Raw genomic sequence first — 18,301 nt, forward strand, 5'->3', positions numbered from 1 at the left:
AAATAATATAATCCATCCATCCTTGCTCTTTCAGCAAATGTGACTGTGAATGGGATCATCAGCTACATGGAACAGTCCTTTATTCCTGGCTCGTGGAGACCCCTGCTTGTCCTGTGGAAGGACTAGCTCTGTACCTCAGTAGCCATACTGGACTGGACATTCAGAGAGGAAGCAAGGTCAGTCATATTACTTTGCCCTTTTCATTTTCTTTGGGGGGTGAAGCATGCTTTAAAGCGATAATAATAAAAAGAGTGAAATAAACTTGGTATTGGTTGAGATTCTTCTTCCTTAACTATATTGCTTAAAAGGACTGGAGGAGGGCAGGAGCCCTGGTGATGCAGTAGTTAAGCACTACGGCTGCTAACCAAAAGGTCGGCAGTTCAAATCCACCAGCCACTCATTGGAAATCCTATGGGACAGTTCAACTCTGTCTTATGGGGTCACTATGAGTCGGAAACGACTCGACAGCAACGGATTAGGTTTTTTTGGTGGAGGAGGGCAGGAGAGCTGAGTCATCCTCCCACCCACACCTGAGGCACTGGTGTGCACAGCCTGCTGAAGTCTGAGGGCAGGGCAGAACTGAGAGAAATCCCAGGGGTACTCCAGGCCTACTGCAGCTGGAGGAGGGGCTAAGCAACTGCGAGAAACGCCCCACCCTGAGGCACAGATAAGCAAGAAAAGAAGAACTTAGACAAAACCTTCAGGTACTCAGATCCTAAGTCCTACTAAAGACAGGTTTTTTTTATTTTATATATATTATTTTTATTGTGCTTTAAGTATAAATCAAGTCAGTCTCTCACACAAAAACCCATATACACCTTGCTAAACCCGCTGCCATCGTGTCGAGTCCGACTCTACAGAACAGAGTAGAACTGCCCCATAGTGTTTCCAAGGAGCGCCTGGTGGTTTTGAACTGGTGACCTCTTGGTTAGCAGCCGTAGCACTTAACCACTACGCCACCTTACACCTTGCTACACACTCCCAATTACTCTTCCCCTAAGGAGACAGCCTGCTCTCTCCCTCTACTCTCTCTTTTCGTGTCCCTTTCGCCAGCTTCTAACTCCCTCCACCCTCTCATCTCCCCTCCAGGGAGGAGATGCCAACATAGTCTCAAGTGTCCGCCTGATCCAAGAAGCTCGCTCCTCACCAGCATCCCTCTCCAACCCATTGTCCAGTCCAATCCATGTCTGAAGAGTTGGCTTCAGGAATGGTTCCTGTCCTGGACCAACAGAAGGTCTGGGGGCCATAACCACCGGGGTCCTTCTAGTCTCAGTCAGACCATTAAGTCTAGTCTTATGAGAATTTGGGGTCTGCATCCCACTGCTCCCCTGCTCCCTCAGGGGTTCTCTGTTGTGTTCCCTGTCAGGGTAGTCATCGGTTATAGCCGGGCACCATCTAGTTCTTCTGGTCTCAGGATGATGTAGTCTCTGGTTCACGTGACCCTTTCCGTCTCTTGGGCTCGTAATCACCTTCTGTCCTTGGTGTTCTTCATTCTCCTTTGATCCAGGTGGGTTGAGACCAATTGATGCATCTTAGATGGCTGCTTGCTAGCGTTTAAGAAAGACAGGGATTTGATCCCACTTTTCACATAATCTGAATCTGAAACAACAGCCTAGACTCTGCTCAGCTATAAAAAAAAAAAATTTTTTTTTTTTTTTTAGTCTAGATTTATTCAACCTCCCACGCTGATGGCCTGTCAGAAGAGGAGTGCCCTTTTCTGGACATAAAGACTGTTTTTCTTAGTCTCTACTATTCTTCTGCATATCATGTCTGCATCCATCAAAAACTACAATGCGTGTAAGGCTACAAGAAAAAGTGACCCATTATCAAGATAGGAAACAAACCCAGAGATCACCCAGATAGAGATTTTAAAATAACATGATAAATATGTTTAAAGGATCTACAGGAAAAGGTAGGCATGTGTACAAAGATGGGGGATTTCAGCAGAGAGAGGGACACTATAAAAAAAATGCCAAACAGAAAAAGAATCAGGAGTTAAAGTGGATTCATGGAGCCCATAGAGCCCACTAGGAAATCCACAGAAAAATCCACATTGTACCGATCTGAAGACTCAGGCTATCAGATACATTATGAGACCTTTCACAGGAAACAAAAGCCACTAAGAAACTAGGACTACCATTGTCTTAGTTATCTAGTGCTGCTATAACACAAATACCACAAGTGGATGGCTTTAACAAACAGAAATTTATTCTCTCACAGTCCAAATTCAGGGCACCAGCTCCTGGGGAAGGCTTTCTCTCTCTGTTGGCTGTGGGGGAAGGTCCTTGTCATCAATCTTCCCATGGTCTAGGAGCTTCTCAGTGCAGGGACCTCAGGTTCAAAGGATGCACTTTGCTCCCGGGGCTTCTTCCTTGGTGGTATGAAGTCCCTCTCATCTCTGCTTGATTCTCTCTTTTAGATCTCAAAAGTGACTGACTCAAGATACAATCTAATGCTGTAGATTGAGTCCTGCCTCATTAACATAACTACCTCTAAACCCGTTACAGTTGAGTCAATTCCGACTCAGCAACCCTATAGAACAGAGTAGAACTGCCCCATAGAGTTTCCAGGAGCACCCGCTGGATTTGAATCTCGGCCCTTTTGGTCAGCAGCTGTAGCACTTAACCACTACACCACCAAGGTTTCCAAACTACTTCTAACACTGACTAACTAACATCATAGAGGTTAGGATTAACACCACATAGGATAATCCCATCATATCACAAAATAGAGGACAATCACACAATACTGGGAATCATGGCCTAGCCAAGTTGCCACATATTTTCACAGAACGCAATTCAATCCGTGACAACCATCGTGCCCCTATCCCCCAGCTTCTTGAGTCATCTGGGCACCCAGAAAGGCTTAAAAAGTTAAAAGTCTCTGACATTGCACTGTCTAGTCCAAGGGCTGGCAAACTACAGTCCACAAGCCAAATCTGACCCACAGCCCTTTGGTATGGCCCTGAGTTAAGAATATTTTTTACGTGTTTAAAGGGTTGTACAAACAACAACAAAAAATATGTGACAGAAACCATATGTGGCCTTCAAACCCTAAAATACTTATTATTTGGCCCTTTACCAAAAAAGCTTGTTGACCCCTGTTGTAATCTAAAGACCAAGCTCAGTAGACAAACAAAACCCCAGAGAGGCTTAAGGGAGCAAAGAACAGGGTTGTTACCTCATGATCTCATTTTTTTTTTTCCAATTTATGCCTTTTACCAGCCATGTAGGTGCTGACACTATAGACCTCAGCAGGAACTCAAGATCTCTATCTATAGCTCGAGAGCCCCAGTGGCACAGTGGTTAAGAGCTCAGCTGCTAATCAAAAAGGTCAGCAGTTCGAATCCACCAGCCACTCTTTGGAAACTCCATAGGGAGTTCTACTGTGTCCTATAGGGTTGCTATAAGTCAGAATCGACTCGACGACACCGGGCTTTTTTTTTTTTTTTAATCTATAGCTCAAATTTGAAGGAGGCATAAGGACAAGGCCATCAGAGTCCCCAGGTCACTCAAGTTCTAAAATTAATAGCCACGGCAAATAGCTCCACCCAGATATCAGGACTGCCTCAGCTGACTGTCAAGTGCTATACACTTCAAAGACTTAGGCCTGAGTAACCAAAGCCCCACTCTTTCCTTTGCACCAAACAAGTTAAAGTCTGTAAGTCTCTGACTGGGAGTTAAATAAAATTCTTTTTAGTTGACCCCCAGATAACATTATAATGAAAGGCTTCTTTGTTTTTCCTTGTTCTATTTCATTGTTTGAAAAGGGTCAGACCTTTGCAATGTTATCCATTCTAGAGAAAGCTGTTATGGGTACTTGCTTCCAACTATTTGCAAAAGGGCACTGCAATAAGACCTCAAGAAAAGACGAAGGACTGCTACACAGTAGTCCTCAAAGTATTAAGCACCACCCCCAGCCCCACTCACTCAAGATCTGCCATTCAATGATCATTCACTATGTATCTATAATTGGCTGAACATTACACAGAGAAGACCAAAATGATCACACCACTGTTCTTATCCTCAAGGATAATCTGAAGAACAAGACTTACAAAAAATATAGGAGGGGGTACCGAGATGACAGAATCTCTGGGTGGCACCATCCGTTGACTACTAGCCAAAAAGTTGGTGGTTCGAATCCACCCAAGAAGCTCCTAGAAGACAAGCTTGATGATCTGCTTCCAAAAGGTAATGACCTTGAAACTCCATGGTGCAGTTCTACTCTGCAACACATGGGGTTGCCATGAGTCAGAATCGACTCGATGGCAACTAACAACAACAATTGAGAAGAAAGGCTACAGCTGTAGTAAAATCAAAATAAATCATCCATCTCACTCATGAGTTCAGAAAATTACAATTCAAAAACCTGTATATCTGATATTTTCTTAAAGTAATGACCAAACCTGTAAATCAAATCCATTGCCATTGAGTCGATTCCAACTCACAGTGACCCTATAGGACAGAATAGAACTGCCCTATAGGGTTTCCAAGGAACGGCTGGTGGATTCGAACTGCCGACCTTTTGGTTAGCAGCCGAGCTCCGCCATTAGGGCTCCAAAGTGATGACACACAGTTCAAATAACTAAGGTGGCAGCTTCTTAGAATGAAAAGAACGGAACAATAGATCCAAATGCTCTCTGAAATTAGAGGCTTGGAGTGGGACAACTACTCTTCCTGAATGAATCCTTGGTTTAGAGTGGTCACATCCAGGAGTGGAATCACTCTCTGACTGACCTCTATTCAGTGGAAGGATTTGGTCCAAACTCCTTGGCTTGCCATTTAAGACTTCTCCTACTGTTTGAAATTCGGTAGGAGAGAGGCTCTAATTTTCTTGTGAATCTGAGTAGTGAGAAAATCTTCCCCTAAAGCTCCCTGTTAGACTTTCGCAATGAAGCCTCAGCCTGAATTTCATTCCATGCCCATGTGTAAACGCATGTCTTCAGCCTCCTGCCTGCTACATGCCACCACTTCCCTAACCCTAGCCAAACTTATCATCCTCATCCAACACCTGGCCTTGCTCAAGCAGTTTCCTTTATTTAGAATACCCTTTCTCCCTCTTCTTCACCTGGCAAACTCCTATGTGATCTTCAAGATCCAGTTCACACATCACCTCCTTTAGAAGCTTTTCCAGCCCTACTGAGAAGAGTCGTCGTTGTCGCCTCCTGACTCCTCTAGTACCTTGCCTATACCTCTGTTAGGACACTTCCAACACTGTACTGTCAATTCTGAAAACATTTAACTCTCCTAATAAACATCTTCTCAAGGACACAAACTGTATCTTAGTCATCTGCATTTATCGCGAAACTAACCCAGCACCTAACATGTAACAGGCACAAAAACAATATATATATAAAATAATAAAGGAAGTGCTCACCAAAAAAAGAAATAAGTGAAAGCTTTTACTTTCTATCAGGTATACTGCAACCTTATATACCTAATAAGATGCATCAGGAATCCAATAGATCATAAATCTTCTCCTAAAGTAAAGCTTCTAACAGACCTCTGTTACTCCATCCATTTGATTTTTATATCTTTACCCATCACAAGACTCAGCCCAACAACTGCTTTGTTCTCATATCTACCTAGGATGTTTGATTTGGACTCCAAACTTCCTCTGCAAATTCCGAAGGAAGCATACCTCACATGGGCTCCAATGGCACAGATGGCCTTCACCCAGATTAAAACTGGGGTTCAACCAGTCTGCAATTGGTGGCAAGCATGCATAAATATATCCACAAATAGCTCATCATGTCTGCACTAGATGGGAAAGGGTAATACTTCTGCAATCACAAGTAGGCTATAAAAATCATTCCTTTTCCTTGTCATTAGTTCTATGAACTTTTCCCAATAATGAGCCGAATCATTCCTTCATGTAGAAGAAGATTTAAAAATCCAGTATTACACAAGCCAGAGGCAAACAGGAAAGAAAAGCACATTAAATGTCAAACTGCACTCAGTATATCTGAAAGGAAATCCTCCAGACAAGGTTATAGGCTCAGGGACATTGTGCTTGCAAACACTGGGTAAGAGAACACAACAAAGGAGAAATGAGCAGCCAATTCTTTAGACCACTGACCACCACGTCAGGTCCCTTTCAGGATCCAACCTGCCCCCTTGTGGCTGTGAGAATGTATATGATCCAAACCCCACCAGACCTCTAAAAAAAAAACCCATTGCCACGGAGGCAATTCCTACTCACGATCACCCCATGTGTGTTACAGAGTAGAAATATGCTCCACGATGTTTTCTTGACTATAATCTTCACCGAAGCAGATCGCCAGGCCTCTCTGCCCTGGCACTGCTGGGTAGCTATGAACCTCTAACCTTTAGGTTAGTAGTTGAGTGCAAACCGTTTGCACCACCATGGACCTTCCACCCATTGCCACTGAGTCATCTGACTCATCGTCCTTAGTAGGCTTAAAAGTTCTCTAGCCAGCAGGCTGCCAACTAAGCCTCTCTTTTCAATTCTTGCATGTGGAAGACTCAAATGAGGAAAGAAAAATCTCCATGCTTTCGTTCAGGTTCTTCTCTGTATCTTTCTCCTGTTACTTAAATTCTCCTAAACACAGTTTAGGGATTATCTCCACTAAAAGCACTTGCCAACTACACCAACCTAGGGGGAGCCCCCTTCTTTGAAAATGGTGCTACAGCATCCACTCAGCATTGTCTCTGGAATGAAGAGATCTAGCGTCTGCAATGAAGTTGGGCTTTGGAATTACAATCCCACCAAAACTACACACAACAAAACAACAGGAAACAGGTAAATCCCTAAAAGGATACCGGAGTACCAACAGCATGGAGAAATGGATGCTGAGCCATCAAAAAAAGGGAACATCCAAAAAAGAGCAAATAAAATTATTTTCAAAATAAAGGAAGTAACTTGCTTCCCTATTCCCTAGGAAATCTGGTTCAGAGAAGGGCATTATCCATCCAGAGATTTGGGACAACATGAAGTCACCATGTTTTATCTTGATTTCCAAAGTCACTGTTCATTTAAAAAAAAAAAAAAAAAAAACCACACATCTGTACTACCAGTCATCTAGGCTCCTTCCCACTTTTCCAGTTAAAGGAAAGTGCTTTCCCTAGGGACAGCCCTAAGGGGGTGGAGCCCAACATTCTCCTTTGAAGCTGTGAATTCTCCTTCACTGTAGTTAACACATTCCAGGTGAGAATGAAGAGCTACCACACCTGTAGGCTATGATTTTACATCCTTAGATGACTTTCCTATGTGGCTGACTTTTTCTGTTCATTCTATATCGATTAACCCTTCACCTCCAAGATGAGGGTCCTTTATACTTCATTGTCCAACTGCCTGCAGATGCATGACAAACTGCCCCTCAAAGATGGCTGCTAGAGCTTCTGAAACAGAGTCCTTGCCCCAGTTTCTCACTGCTTCAATTGATTCATCACCAGAATGCCACAGGGCTCTAAAAACACATCTTCAAAGCCCTGTAGGAATCCTCTACTCTCTCAGAATCACTGGAGGTTATTTTGTGGAGTAACTCCTCAAGATGCTCGTGGCCTTCTATAATCTGGCTTCACACCTGTCTCCATCGGAGCACTCATCATACCCCTCCACGCTAGTCTGTCTCAGCTCAGTGTTGCCTCAGCCAGGGGTGCTGCACATCTTTCAAGACTCAGGTCAAAGGCCATCTCTGGCCCACCAGGAGCTTATACCACTCCCTGCATGTTTCCAAATAATGTCAGCATTACCTCCATTTAACACTCACTGTAACCGATTTGGCCTTTTCCAAAGTTTTTGGTTTAAGCCTGTTTTCCCCAATAACGGCAAATTTCCTTTGAGCAAGGATCCTGCATTGTTTGTATTTCCAGAGGGCCTAGTTCAACTACCATTTCTTATATATCCAATGCATGCTTCGAACATGGTACCACTCAAGCCTGGCGGATTTGAACTGCCGACCCTTTGGTTAGCAGGCGGAGCACTTAACTACTATGCCACCAGGGTTTTAACCATTTGTTAAATAATCAAATTAGTAAGCAAAAGCCCGCCCCCAGCCAGCATGGTGGCAGTACGGCACAATCACAAGTGGTGATCTCATGCTGTCTTCAACTCCCTCCTATGAACACAGCATGCCCCAAGCCACCTACCTAAAACAGGGCAAAGCTACTACGGTTCTCAAACCCCATGGCCTCTGGAGCAGAGGTTATCAGATGCCTGCCCACAGCCATCTCCCCTCTCCTTCTTTGCTGTCAGAGTCCTAATTCTGTCTAAATGTCCAATCCCCCCTCCCCATGTGACTCAAAAAAGAGCACTAGCTCCAATGAACAGAGCCCCATTTCCTCTGCCAAGGACTGGCTTGGCCATAGGCACCTGGTACAACTGAGGCTAACGTAATGTCAGAGGAATTCTGCTGGGGGCTCCTGAGAAAGTTTTCCTTGCTGATAAACATATCTACATGTGACACAAGGATCTGTACAGCGATCTTGTAACTATGGGGAAAGCGGGCCTAAAGATACACTGACATGCTGAGAATGGCAGGGAGGAAAGATGAGAGGAAACTGGGTCCCTGACGATGTCAGTGAGCTGCTGAATTAATCAGCCCTATGGTTTTTTTTAATAACAATAACAAGAATAGTATGTTTTTATTATCTGCCAGGAACAGTGCTAAGCACTGTACAGACATTATCTCCTTTAATCCTCTCTGATAATCCCACGTGCAAAAATTATGATCCTCAACCAAGGCTCACAAACATTCAATAATGTTCCCAAGCTACCAAATACAGAGCTAGGGTTTGCACCAGGCTGCCTAACTAAGTTATGCTCTTCATTATATTGTATGGCCCCAAACCTCAGTTCTCTCCCTTCACACCCTCTAGACACACACTATCACCACAACACTTAAAACTGTGAAGTTTCAAAGCTAGAAGAGACTGTCTAATGATCTAGTCCCTTACTGTATAGATCTGAGGCCCACAGAGACTTAAAAAACATGTCAAAGGGAACAAAGCAAATGAGAAAAAGAGCCAGGGCTAGAAAAACCCAAGTTTCTGGTTCCTAGAAGGATACCGTTTCCACAAGAGTTGAAGTTGACTGCATCCAATGGGTGGCCTGACCCACCAGGGCTTCCCAGTTGCTGCAGACCCTTTGGTTAGCAGAACAATAAAAAGCTGCTCCAGGAAGAGCTGCACTCACCAGCTGGGCTGACTTCTGCTTCTCCCGGTCATTGTTGCTCCCCTCACGCTGAAGGGACACATTCAGGTGCTTGGCGGCTGCCTCTCTTTCCCTCTTGGCCAGCTGAAAGATCTCATCCTGGATTATGGCCTGCTCCTGTTCATACCTGTGCCAGAAGAGAAATGGGGAGAAGCAGATGCAGATAGCATGACTGGCAGAACATAGCCAGGAAAAGGTTTACCTGCTCACTTCAGCTGGCAGAAGAGGGGCAGTATCTGGGAGTTCTGTGTCTGGTCAGGGAAGAATAGGGTGCTGTGAAACTTGAACCAGATGCCACCATGGAGAAAGGCCAGACCTCTTTCAGCTGCATACCACCCCCAACCTCACTGTTTCACCCCTCTGAAATTAGGCATCAGTGACAGTCCTGAGGCAAAAAAATTTACTCAGCCAGAATAACTCAGAATTAGCAACAGAAGGAGTTGTGGCCACCAGGTGAGGAGTCAGGCAGGCAGCCATATGTCAAATGAGAGACTCTCAGGATTCAATCCTAAGCTAGCCACTCCTTCAACCTGGACAGGCAGGTGCGAAAAACCCTGCCCTCCCCTTGAGAGCATGAAGGTTTTACGTAGTGGCAGCCCTTTGTTTTGAACATTTAACTCTTCATTCTAAATATGTTCCTATGCTTTGACCTTTTCTGAACTTCCTGCCTAATAAAATGATGCTACACAGAGAAAAAAGTTATTAGCGCTAAGATGCTCTTGGCAGTATTAATTATCATAGTGAAAAAAAATGGAGGCAACCTTAACTTCCAGCAATCACGGATAGGTTAAAAAAAATACAATGCAATCATACAGGGGTATTTTATGCGGAAAATATTTTATGTAGTCATTATAAAATAGATCCTTTAATTTGTCTACAGGTTGAGTCCAAATACTGAGAAGTAATAAAGAATAGCAATAAAAATGTTGATAAGGCAGGTGTAAAAAATGGAAAGTACTTACAATACTAAATTAAAACAGTAAGATATAAAATTACATGTGCAGTGTGATGACAAGTATGTTTTTAAGAAAATAACCCTAAGTCAGGGGAAAGGATAGATTTCAAAGAAATACTTCCAATTATTAAGAGTGGCTGTCATAAGATGTTGAGTCTATGGGTGATTTTTTATATTATATATTTTCTAAATCTTTCATTAGTATATAATTAAGATTTTTTAAATGTTTAAAAGCACAAAAGAAAAAAATGGCCAGGTTAGTTATTCTTGCACAGGCCTGTCAGGTTAAGGGAGGGTAAACGCTCAGAATGTGGGTCTTAAGCCATGGCTATGGGATAGGCCTGGCATAGCCAGTCTACTGGAGGGACCAAGACCAAATCACACTGGCCCTAGGACCCCTCAGCTAACTCACCTGATCACTTGACAATATATTGTTGCTGTTGTTAGGTACCCTCAGGTTGGCTCGCACTCACAGCAACTCCATGTACAACAGAACGAAACACTGCAGGTCCTGCACCATCCTCACAATGGTTGCTATGTTTGAGCCCACTGTGTCAATCCATCTCATCAAGGGTCTTCCTCTTTTTTGATGACCCTCTACTTACCAAGCATGATGTCCTTCTCCAGGGACTGGTCCCTCCTGTTAAAATGTTCAAAGTATGTGAGACAAAGTCTCGTCATCCTCCCTTCTAGGGAGCATTCTGGCTGTGCTTCTTTGAAGACAGTTTTGTTACTTCTACTGATTTTTTTTTACTGGCAGTAGATGGTATATTCAAAATTCTTCACCAGCACCATAATTCAAATGCATCAATTCTTCTTTGCTCTTGCTTATTCAATGGCCAGCTTTCGTATGCGTATGAGGTGATTAAAAATAGCATGGCTTGGGTCAGGCAGGCACACCTTAGTCCTTAAAGTAACATCTTTGTTTTAAACACTTTAATTAGATCTTATGTAGCAGATTTGCCCAATGCAATAGTCCTTAGATTTCTTGACGGCTGCTTCCGTGGGCGTTCGTTGTAGATCCAAGTAAAATGAAATCCTTGAAAACTTCAATCTTCTCTCCGTTTACCATGATGTTGCTTGTCTGGTCAGGGACCAATTGTGAGAATTATTGTTTTCTTTATATTGAGGTGTAATCCCTACTGGAAGCTATAGCCTTTGATCTTCATCAGTAAGTGCTTCAAGCCTTCTTCACTTTCAGCAAGTAAGGTTGTGCCATCCGCATATCACAGGTCAATACATCTTCCTCCAATCCTGATGCTGCATTCTTCTGCATATAGTTCAGCTTCTCGGATTATTTGCTCAGCATGCAGACTGAATAAGTATGGTGAAGGGGTACAACCTGACGCATACCTTTGCTGACTTTAAACCATGTAGCATCCCTTGTTCCATTCCAACAGCTGCCTCTTGGTCTACGTACAGGTTCTGCATGAGTGCAATTAAGTGTTCTCGAATTCCTGTTTTTCAAAATGTTACCCATAATCTGTTATGATCCACACGGTCAAATGCCTTTGCATAGTCAATTGAACACAGGTAAATATCTTTCTGGTATTCTCTCCTTTTAGCCAAGATCCGTCTGACATCAGCAATGATGTCCCCCATTACGTGTCCTCTTCTGAATCCAGCTTGAATTTCTGGCAGTTCTCTATCAATGTACTGTTACAACCATTTTTAATGATTTTCAGCATAATTTTACTTGCATGTGCTATTAATTATATTGTTCAATAATTTCCATACTCTGTTGGATCACCTTTCTTTGGAATAGGCACAGATATGGATCTCTTCCAGTCAGTTGGCCAGGTAGCTATCTTCCAAATATCTTGGCATAGATGAGTGAGTGTTTCCAATGTTGCATCCATCTGTTGAAACATCTCAGTTGGTATTCCATCAATTTCTGGAGCCTTGTTTTTCGCCAATGCCTTCAGTGCAGCTTGGACTTCTTTCAGTACCATTCATTGGCTCTTGATCATATGCTACCTCCTGAAATGGCTGAACGTCAACCAATTCTTTTTGGTACGGTGACTCTATGTATTCCTTCCATTTTCTTTTGATGCTTCCTGTGTTGTTCAATTTTTTGCCCATAGAATCCTTCAATACTGCAACTCAAGGTTTGAATTTTTTCTTCAGTTCTTTCAGCTTGAGAAATGCTGAGTGTGTTCTTCCTTTTTGGTTTTTTAACTCTAGGTCATTGCACAAGTCATTTTAATACTTTATTTTGTCTTCTCGAGCCACTCTTTGAAATTTATTCAGCTCTTTTCTTCATCAATTCTTCCTTTCGCTTTAGCTACTCTACATTCAAGAGCAAGTTCAGAGTCTCTTCTAACATTCGTTTTGGTCTTTTCTCTCTTTTTAATGACCTTTTGCTTTTTTTCATGTATGATGTACTTGATGTCATCCCACAGCTCGCCTGGTCTTCAGTCATTACTGTTCAATGCGCCAAATCTATACTTGAGATGATCTCTAAATTCAGATTGTATATACCCAAGGTCATATTTTGGCTCTCATGGGCTTGTTTTAATTTTCTTCAGCTTCAACTTAAACTCACGTATGAGCAATCGATGGTCTGTTTCGCAGTTGGCCCCTGGCCTTGTTCTGACTGATGATATGGAGCTTTTCCATCGTCTCTTTCCACAGACGTAGTCAATTTGACTCCTGCGTATTTCATCTGGCAAGGTCCATGTGTATAGTCGCCGTTCATGTTGTTGAAAAATACATTTGCAATGAAGAAGTCACTGGTCTTGCAAAATTCAATCACGTGATCTCTGGCATCATTTCTATCACCAAGGCCATATTTTCCAACTATTGATCCTTCTTCATTTCCAGCTTTCACGTACCAATCACCAGCAATTATCAATGTATCTGGACTGCATGTTTGAGCGATTTCAGACTGCAGAAGGTGGTAAAAATCTTCATCCTTGGCATTAATGGTTGGTACGTTAATTTAAATAATAATCATATTAACTGATCTTCCTTGTAGGCGTATGGATATTATCCTATCACTGACAGCACTGTACTTCAGGACAGATCCTGAAATGTTCTTTTTGACAATGAATGCAATGCCACTCCTCTTTAATATGTCATTCCTAGCATAGTAGATTGTATGATTATCTGATTCAAAATGGCTAATACCAGTCCATTTTGGCTCATTTATGCCTAGCATATCGATTTTCAAGCATTCTAGTTCATTTTTGACAACTTCCAATTTTCCTTGATTCACACTTCATACGTTCCACATTCCAATTATTAATGGATGTTTGCAGCTGTTTCTTCTCATTTTGAGTCGTGCCACATCAGCAAACAAAGATCCTGAAAGCTTGACTCCATCCACCTCATTAAGGTAGACTCTTCTTTGAGGAGGCAGCTCTTTCCCAGTTGTATTTTGAGTGCCTTCCAACTTGAGAGGCTCATCTTCTGGCACTATATCAGACGATATTCCACTGCTACCCGTAAGGTTTTCATTGGCCAATTTTTTCAGAAGTAGATCATCAGGTCCTTCTTCCCATCCTTTCTTAGTCTGGAAGCTGTGCTGAAATCTGTCCACTCTGTGTGACCCTGCTGGTATTTGAAGTACTGGTGGCATAGCTTCCAGCATCACAGCAACATGCAAGTAACCACAGTACTACACATTGACAGACGAGTGGTGGATTTGGCCATATAGAGGCAAATTTTCTTCAGGATGTTGAAGAAATCAGTCAACAATGACAGCTACAGTTAACATACAGTAAGAACTTTTTAGGTGCTTGGCACTGTGTTTATGTGCTTTATGTGCATCAACATATTTAACCATGTCAATACCACCCCAGTGAAAGAGGGACTCAAATTATCACCTCCTTACAGGCTTAGAGAGATGAAGTAATTGCCCAGGGTCACAGAATTAGCACATCACCAAATGAGGACACAAGCCTGCATCAATGACAGCGTCTGTGCCCTCCACCACTCCTCTACAAGGCCTCAAGGAAGAGGGACAGGTTCTATCGCAGACATGTGGCCAGCTCTCTGGGACTGCTTCCCCTGCTGATGGGAAGTTTACAGCAGCCTCGAGCCAGTTAATCTAGCCAACTACAGTTAAAATCGTGAGGGCTCACTCTTCATATCTCTAAAGGTATACATGCACACACAGAGAGAGAGAGAGAGAGAAGGTCCAGTCACTCAACTGTTTGATCCCAGTTCTTTTTTTTTATTAATTTTTAAGAATATTATCATCCAACACCCCCATTCCCTTTAGGTGTTTCTTCGTCTTTAAACTGGGAACAGTGTCACCTATACCAGAGGGCTGTCGTGAGACTCAAATAAGGTAACATATGTAAGGACACACCCTTAAGACCTCCACACAAGGGGAGGGTACCCGATGAGGGAAGAGGAGCTAAGACAGAGCACAGGGCCTAGGATGAATGGGAAGAATTTGGTCTCACCTTCTGAGTAGATCTTCCTTTGCCCCTGAGGGCTTTGCCCCACTATTCTTTGACCTTTGTGGTTTGGATTCTGCAAAGGGAAGAGGAGAAAATGCCTGTCAGCAGCATCCCAGGATCAGCGACAGCTTAGCAACAGTCATCCAGGGAAAGGGGCTCAACATGGAACGAACGCCCTCTTTATTCAACCAGTCTGAAGAGTCCGATGCACCTGTCATAAAGACCCCCTCCCTCACAGGGTATCTCTGCCACCGGGACTGTTTACTGTGTGTGGCTGGCAGCAGGCAGCACCATTCCAAATCCATCCTTACTCACTCTACAGCTATTTGGAATCTATGTCATCTAAGCATAGGCCAGGAATGACTGAGGGAAGCCACGCTATGCTTCACAGGAGTGTGGTTTTGGCATGGGGGTGGGGGAGGGCTCCCTAAATCTTATTGCCTTTAGTACCCATTCTATAGATATCCAATCCTAAATGCTGCCAGCACCCCATTATAAACCTAATTCTACTTAAACGTTTATCACCTCTAGTGTTATTGAGCTCTTTAAGTTGTTACAGTAGGTCTACCTTCCGAATGTCATAAATTAAAGAATTTCTGGGCAAATCCAATTCACTCTCTCTACCACTTGGTGGTACTGAAGGTTTTATTACTACCCTACCCCTCACCCAGCTTTCATTCTTCAAAACTATCTTTTAGCCAAAGCTCACTCAACACCTTTATAGGGCCTTCTCTGAAGTTTCTACACCGTCACCATAAGTTTCTAAAAAGAAGCAACTAGAACTGCACAAAGCACCACAAAAGAAGCAGGCTTTGTGGAAGAATATACAAGGATTTGGTATCCACTCCCAAGACCCTGTAAGGAATGGTGAACTCAGAGGCCCAGGCACTCAACCCTTCCAGAAGGTACTTGCAGAACTAATCATCTTATGATGTGAACTTTCAAATCACCTCTTCCAGAAGGAATGGGAATGGTGGTTCCCTGGCCTGTGAGGAAAGAACACTTAACATTGTCCTTAGTAACACTGCCAGGTTCTCAACTGTGAATACAAAAATATTATACTGCAAGGTTTTTATTTCAACATTAATGTTTCCCATCCCTATTTACTTGCTTGTTAACAGCTTTACTGAGGTATCATTTATCCTACTTATTTTCATTTTTTATATAATTTTCCTTCCTTATAACTACAGAAATAATATCTACCCATTGTAGAAAATGTGGCAGTCATCCACACTGCCTGCAGTCAACAAGTCTCGTCCACTTCCCTGCTCCCTTGTGACATACCTTGTTTAACCTGTATTTCTTTACGTATTAGTTGAGTATCTTTTCATAGGTTTATGACCATTTGTACACATTTTCTATTGAGTTGTCTTTCTTAAAGATCTTTAAGAACTCTTTATGTATTAAGGCTACTAATGTTTTATGATGTAATATTTTCCTTAGCTTACCAGTCCGTCCCTATTTATTATTTCGAAATTGTCTCTAATTTCTTATAGTCACATTTTCCACTTTTTTTCTTAACTTTTCTTCGTTTGATGTTGTGCTTAGAAAGTTTACTTTTTATTGTACTTTCATGGCTTCATGTTTTACATTTAAATCTTTTCATTTCTCTGACATTTATTTTAGGGCATGGTGTGAGATAAGAATTTAATTTTAACTTCTTTTTCTAACCTTATCCCTGTCACTAAATTAACACAAAAACTGATCTTTTAAAGAAAAATCTCAAAATTAGTCAACTTCAAGACAGTCCACTTGTGCTGACTATTCCACACTCTACACTTACACCATCATTAAAACAGCAAAATATTTTGTTATAACTAAAGCCAAATGACAAACTCCTATTCTTGGTTTTTAAACCGCTAAAACTTGCCAAAACTGAAACAAATTCTTTTTTTATCTTCCAAAGCTGAAACTGATGTGTGTATAATATACTTCAGCAATTTTAGCTTTTTTCATCACTTTCTCCCTCTAAGCAGTTAATCCAGTTTATTGAAGTATACTAGGTCAAGTTTAACCCCTCTTCAACCACTCTCATCTGCAGGCTAGACGTATTTGGGGAGTTAGCCCTTTTTGGTAAAGAATGATGGCATCTAATGTGGGTTTCAAGAATCTCACCTCTGCCCCTTCACTGGTAAATATTCAAAAAGACCTCAGGGTCCAAAAACGAGTATTTGTTTACTCAGATGTGTGTGGGAAGCCGAGGTAGGCAATACAAGGGGTTAGAACCCTGGTACCCTATTGCCTTGAGGTTGAAGCCAGAGATCTCTGGCCACCTTGCCAAGGTTTCCATGATCCGGCCCCTGAAACCTCATCTACACCCCCAACCCCTTCCCCCGTACTTTGTATTCCAGAGATAGGAAACTGCTTGTAGGGCCCTATGATGGTTAAGGTTTGTGTGTCAGCTTGGCTGGGCCATGATTCTTAGTGCTTTGGCAGTCGTTTGATGTTGTGATCACCTCTGTGATGGGATCTGCTATGAGGAGCCAATCAGTTGAAAGGGAGTTTCCTTGGGCATGTGACCTGCATCGAATATAAACAGACACTCTGGCAAGGTTCTTGGGCTTTTTGCTTGCGCTGGATCCTGCAGCTGGCTCCTGTTCGTCTGACCTCTGGTTTTCGGGACTTGAGCTAGCAGCTTACCTGTGGTCTTGCCTACCAATCTTGGGATTCATCAGTCTTCGCAGCCTGTGAGCAAGAGCTCTGCTCTCTCACCTGTTGACCTTGGGTTCGCCAGCCCCTGCGGCTATGTGAATCAGGAGAAGCCTCTATCCTGCCTGACCCACAGACTTGGGATGGTCCAGGCTCTACAACCGCATGAGCCTTTTCCTTGATATAAATCTCTCTCTATATATATTATACTCATACTCTTTACTAGTTTTGCTTCTCTAGAGAACCCAGCCTAAGACAGGCCCCAAACAGGCCAGTCTGCACCATGCCCCTATGCCTCTGCTCAAGCTGTTCACCATGCCTAAAATGCCATCTCTCACTGCTCTATTCTTCAACAGCCGGCTCAAATGTCACCTCCACAGAAGGCTCTCCCTAAAATAATCAGTCACTCCCTCCTCTGTGCCACCATGGACCCCAGGCATGCTTCCTGTGTTGCATTATCACAGGACACGATAATCAACTGGGTTATACACCTGGCCCCTTTACTAGAGCTATGCATCCCATAAGACAGGGATCCCTGTCTGACCTATCAGCATATCCTAGCACAAGTCACAGGACCAGATTCCTGGTTAGCATTCAGCAAATGCTGAATGAACAGGGTATATAGTTCTTGCCTTCTAGACTTTTATAACCTTGTAGAGAAGATCAGTATAAAAGAAAACCCTAGTGCAAGGCTATGCATGAGATGAATACTATTGGATGGAGCTTATCATCAGTAGTGGCACAGCTCCTCTAACCAACCAATTTTTAAAAATCAGGTTACAGATGACAGAGAAGGCCCAGATTCTCATACAGAAGTATTTATTGAGTAGGACAAGCAGTTGGTTGGAGAACTTTTTATTTTGCAATATCTTAATATTTTTGTACCTTACATCTTTGTTTGTTCCTTTGTGTTTACTAAAAGTAGTTATTTGAAAAAAAAACTGCAAATGTCTTCATCTGTAATGAGCACAATAGGGTAGGAGGCAAACTAGTTTTCAGTCTGGCTTGGGTGCCAGCTCCAGAGTGGGCTAGGGAAGAGGAGCTCCCAGGAGATACAGGGTGAGGGATCCCCTCCAAGGAAGCCAAGGGCAAACTACCCCAGAAGCCAAGCCAG

At 42.8% G+C, this 18,301-nt stretch overlaps 1 protein-coding gene across 2 annotated transcripts in view; it reads right to left on the minus strand.

Annotated features, from left to right (window-relative positions):
- The window catches only part of CHCHD6 (coiled-coil-helix-coiled-coil-helix domain containing 6), a 320,395-nt gene that overhangs the window by 268,729 nt on the left and 33,365 nt on the right, over window positions 1–18,301 (minus strand). For both annotated transcript variants that reach the window (XM_049862544.1, XM_049862543.1), the window contains exons 3-4: window positions 14,542–14,611; window positions 9,157–9,301 (exon numbers count right to left, since the gene is read on the minus strand). In XM_049862544.1, coding sequence (XP_049718501.1) covers window positions 9,157–9,301; window positions 14,542–14,611 — 215 coding nt within the window. The remainder of the gene's footprint in view (window positions 1–9,156; window positions 9,302–14,541; window positions 14,612–18,301) is intronic.

Source organism: Elephas maximus, chromosome 20, assembly GCF_024166365.1.
Source record: "Elephas maximus indicus isolate mEleMax1 chromosome 20, mEleMax1 primary haplotype, whole genome shotgun sequence".
NCBI lineage: Eukaryota > Metazoa > Chordata > Mammalia > Proboscidea > Elephantidae > Elephas > Elephas maximus.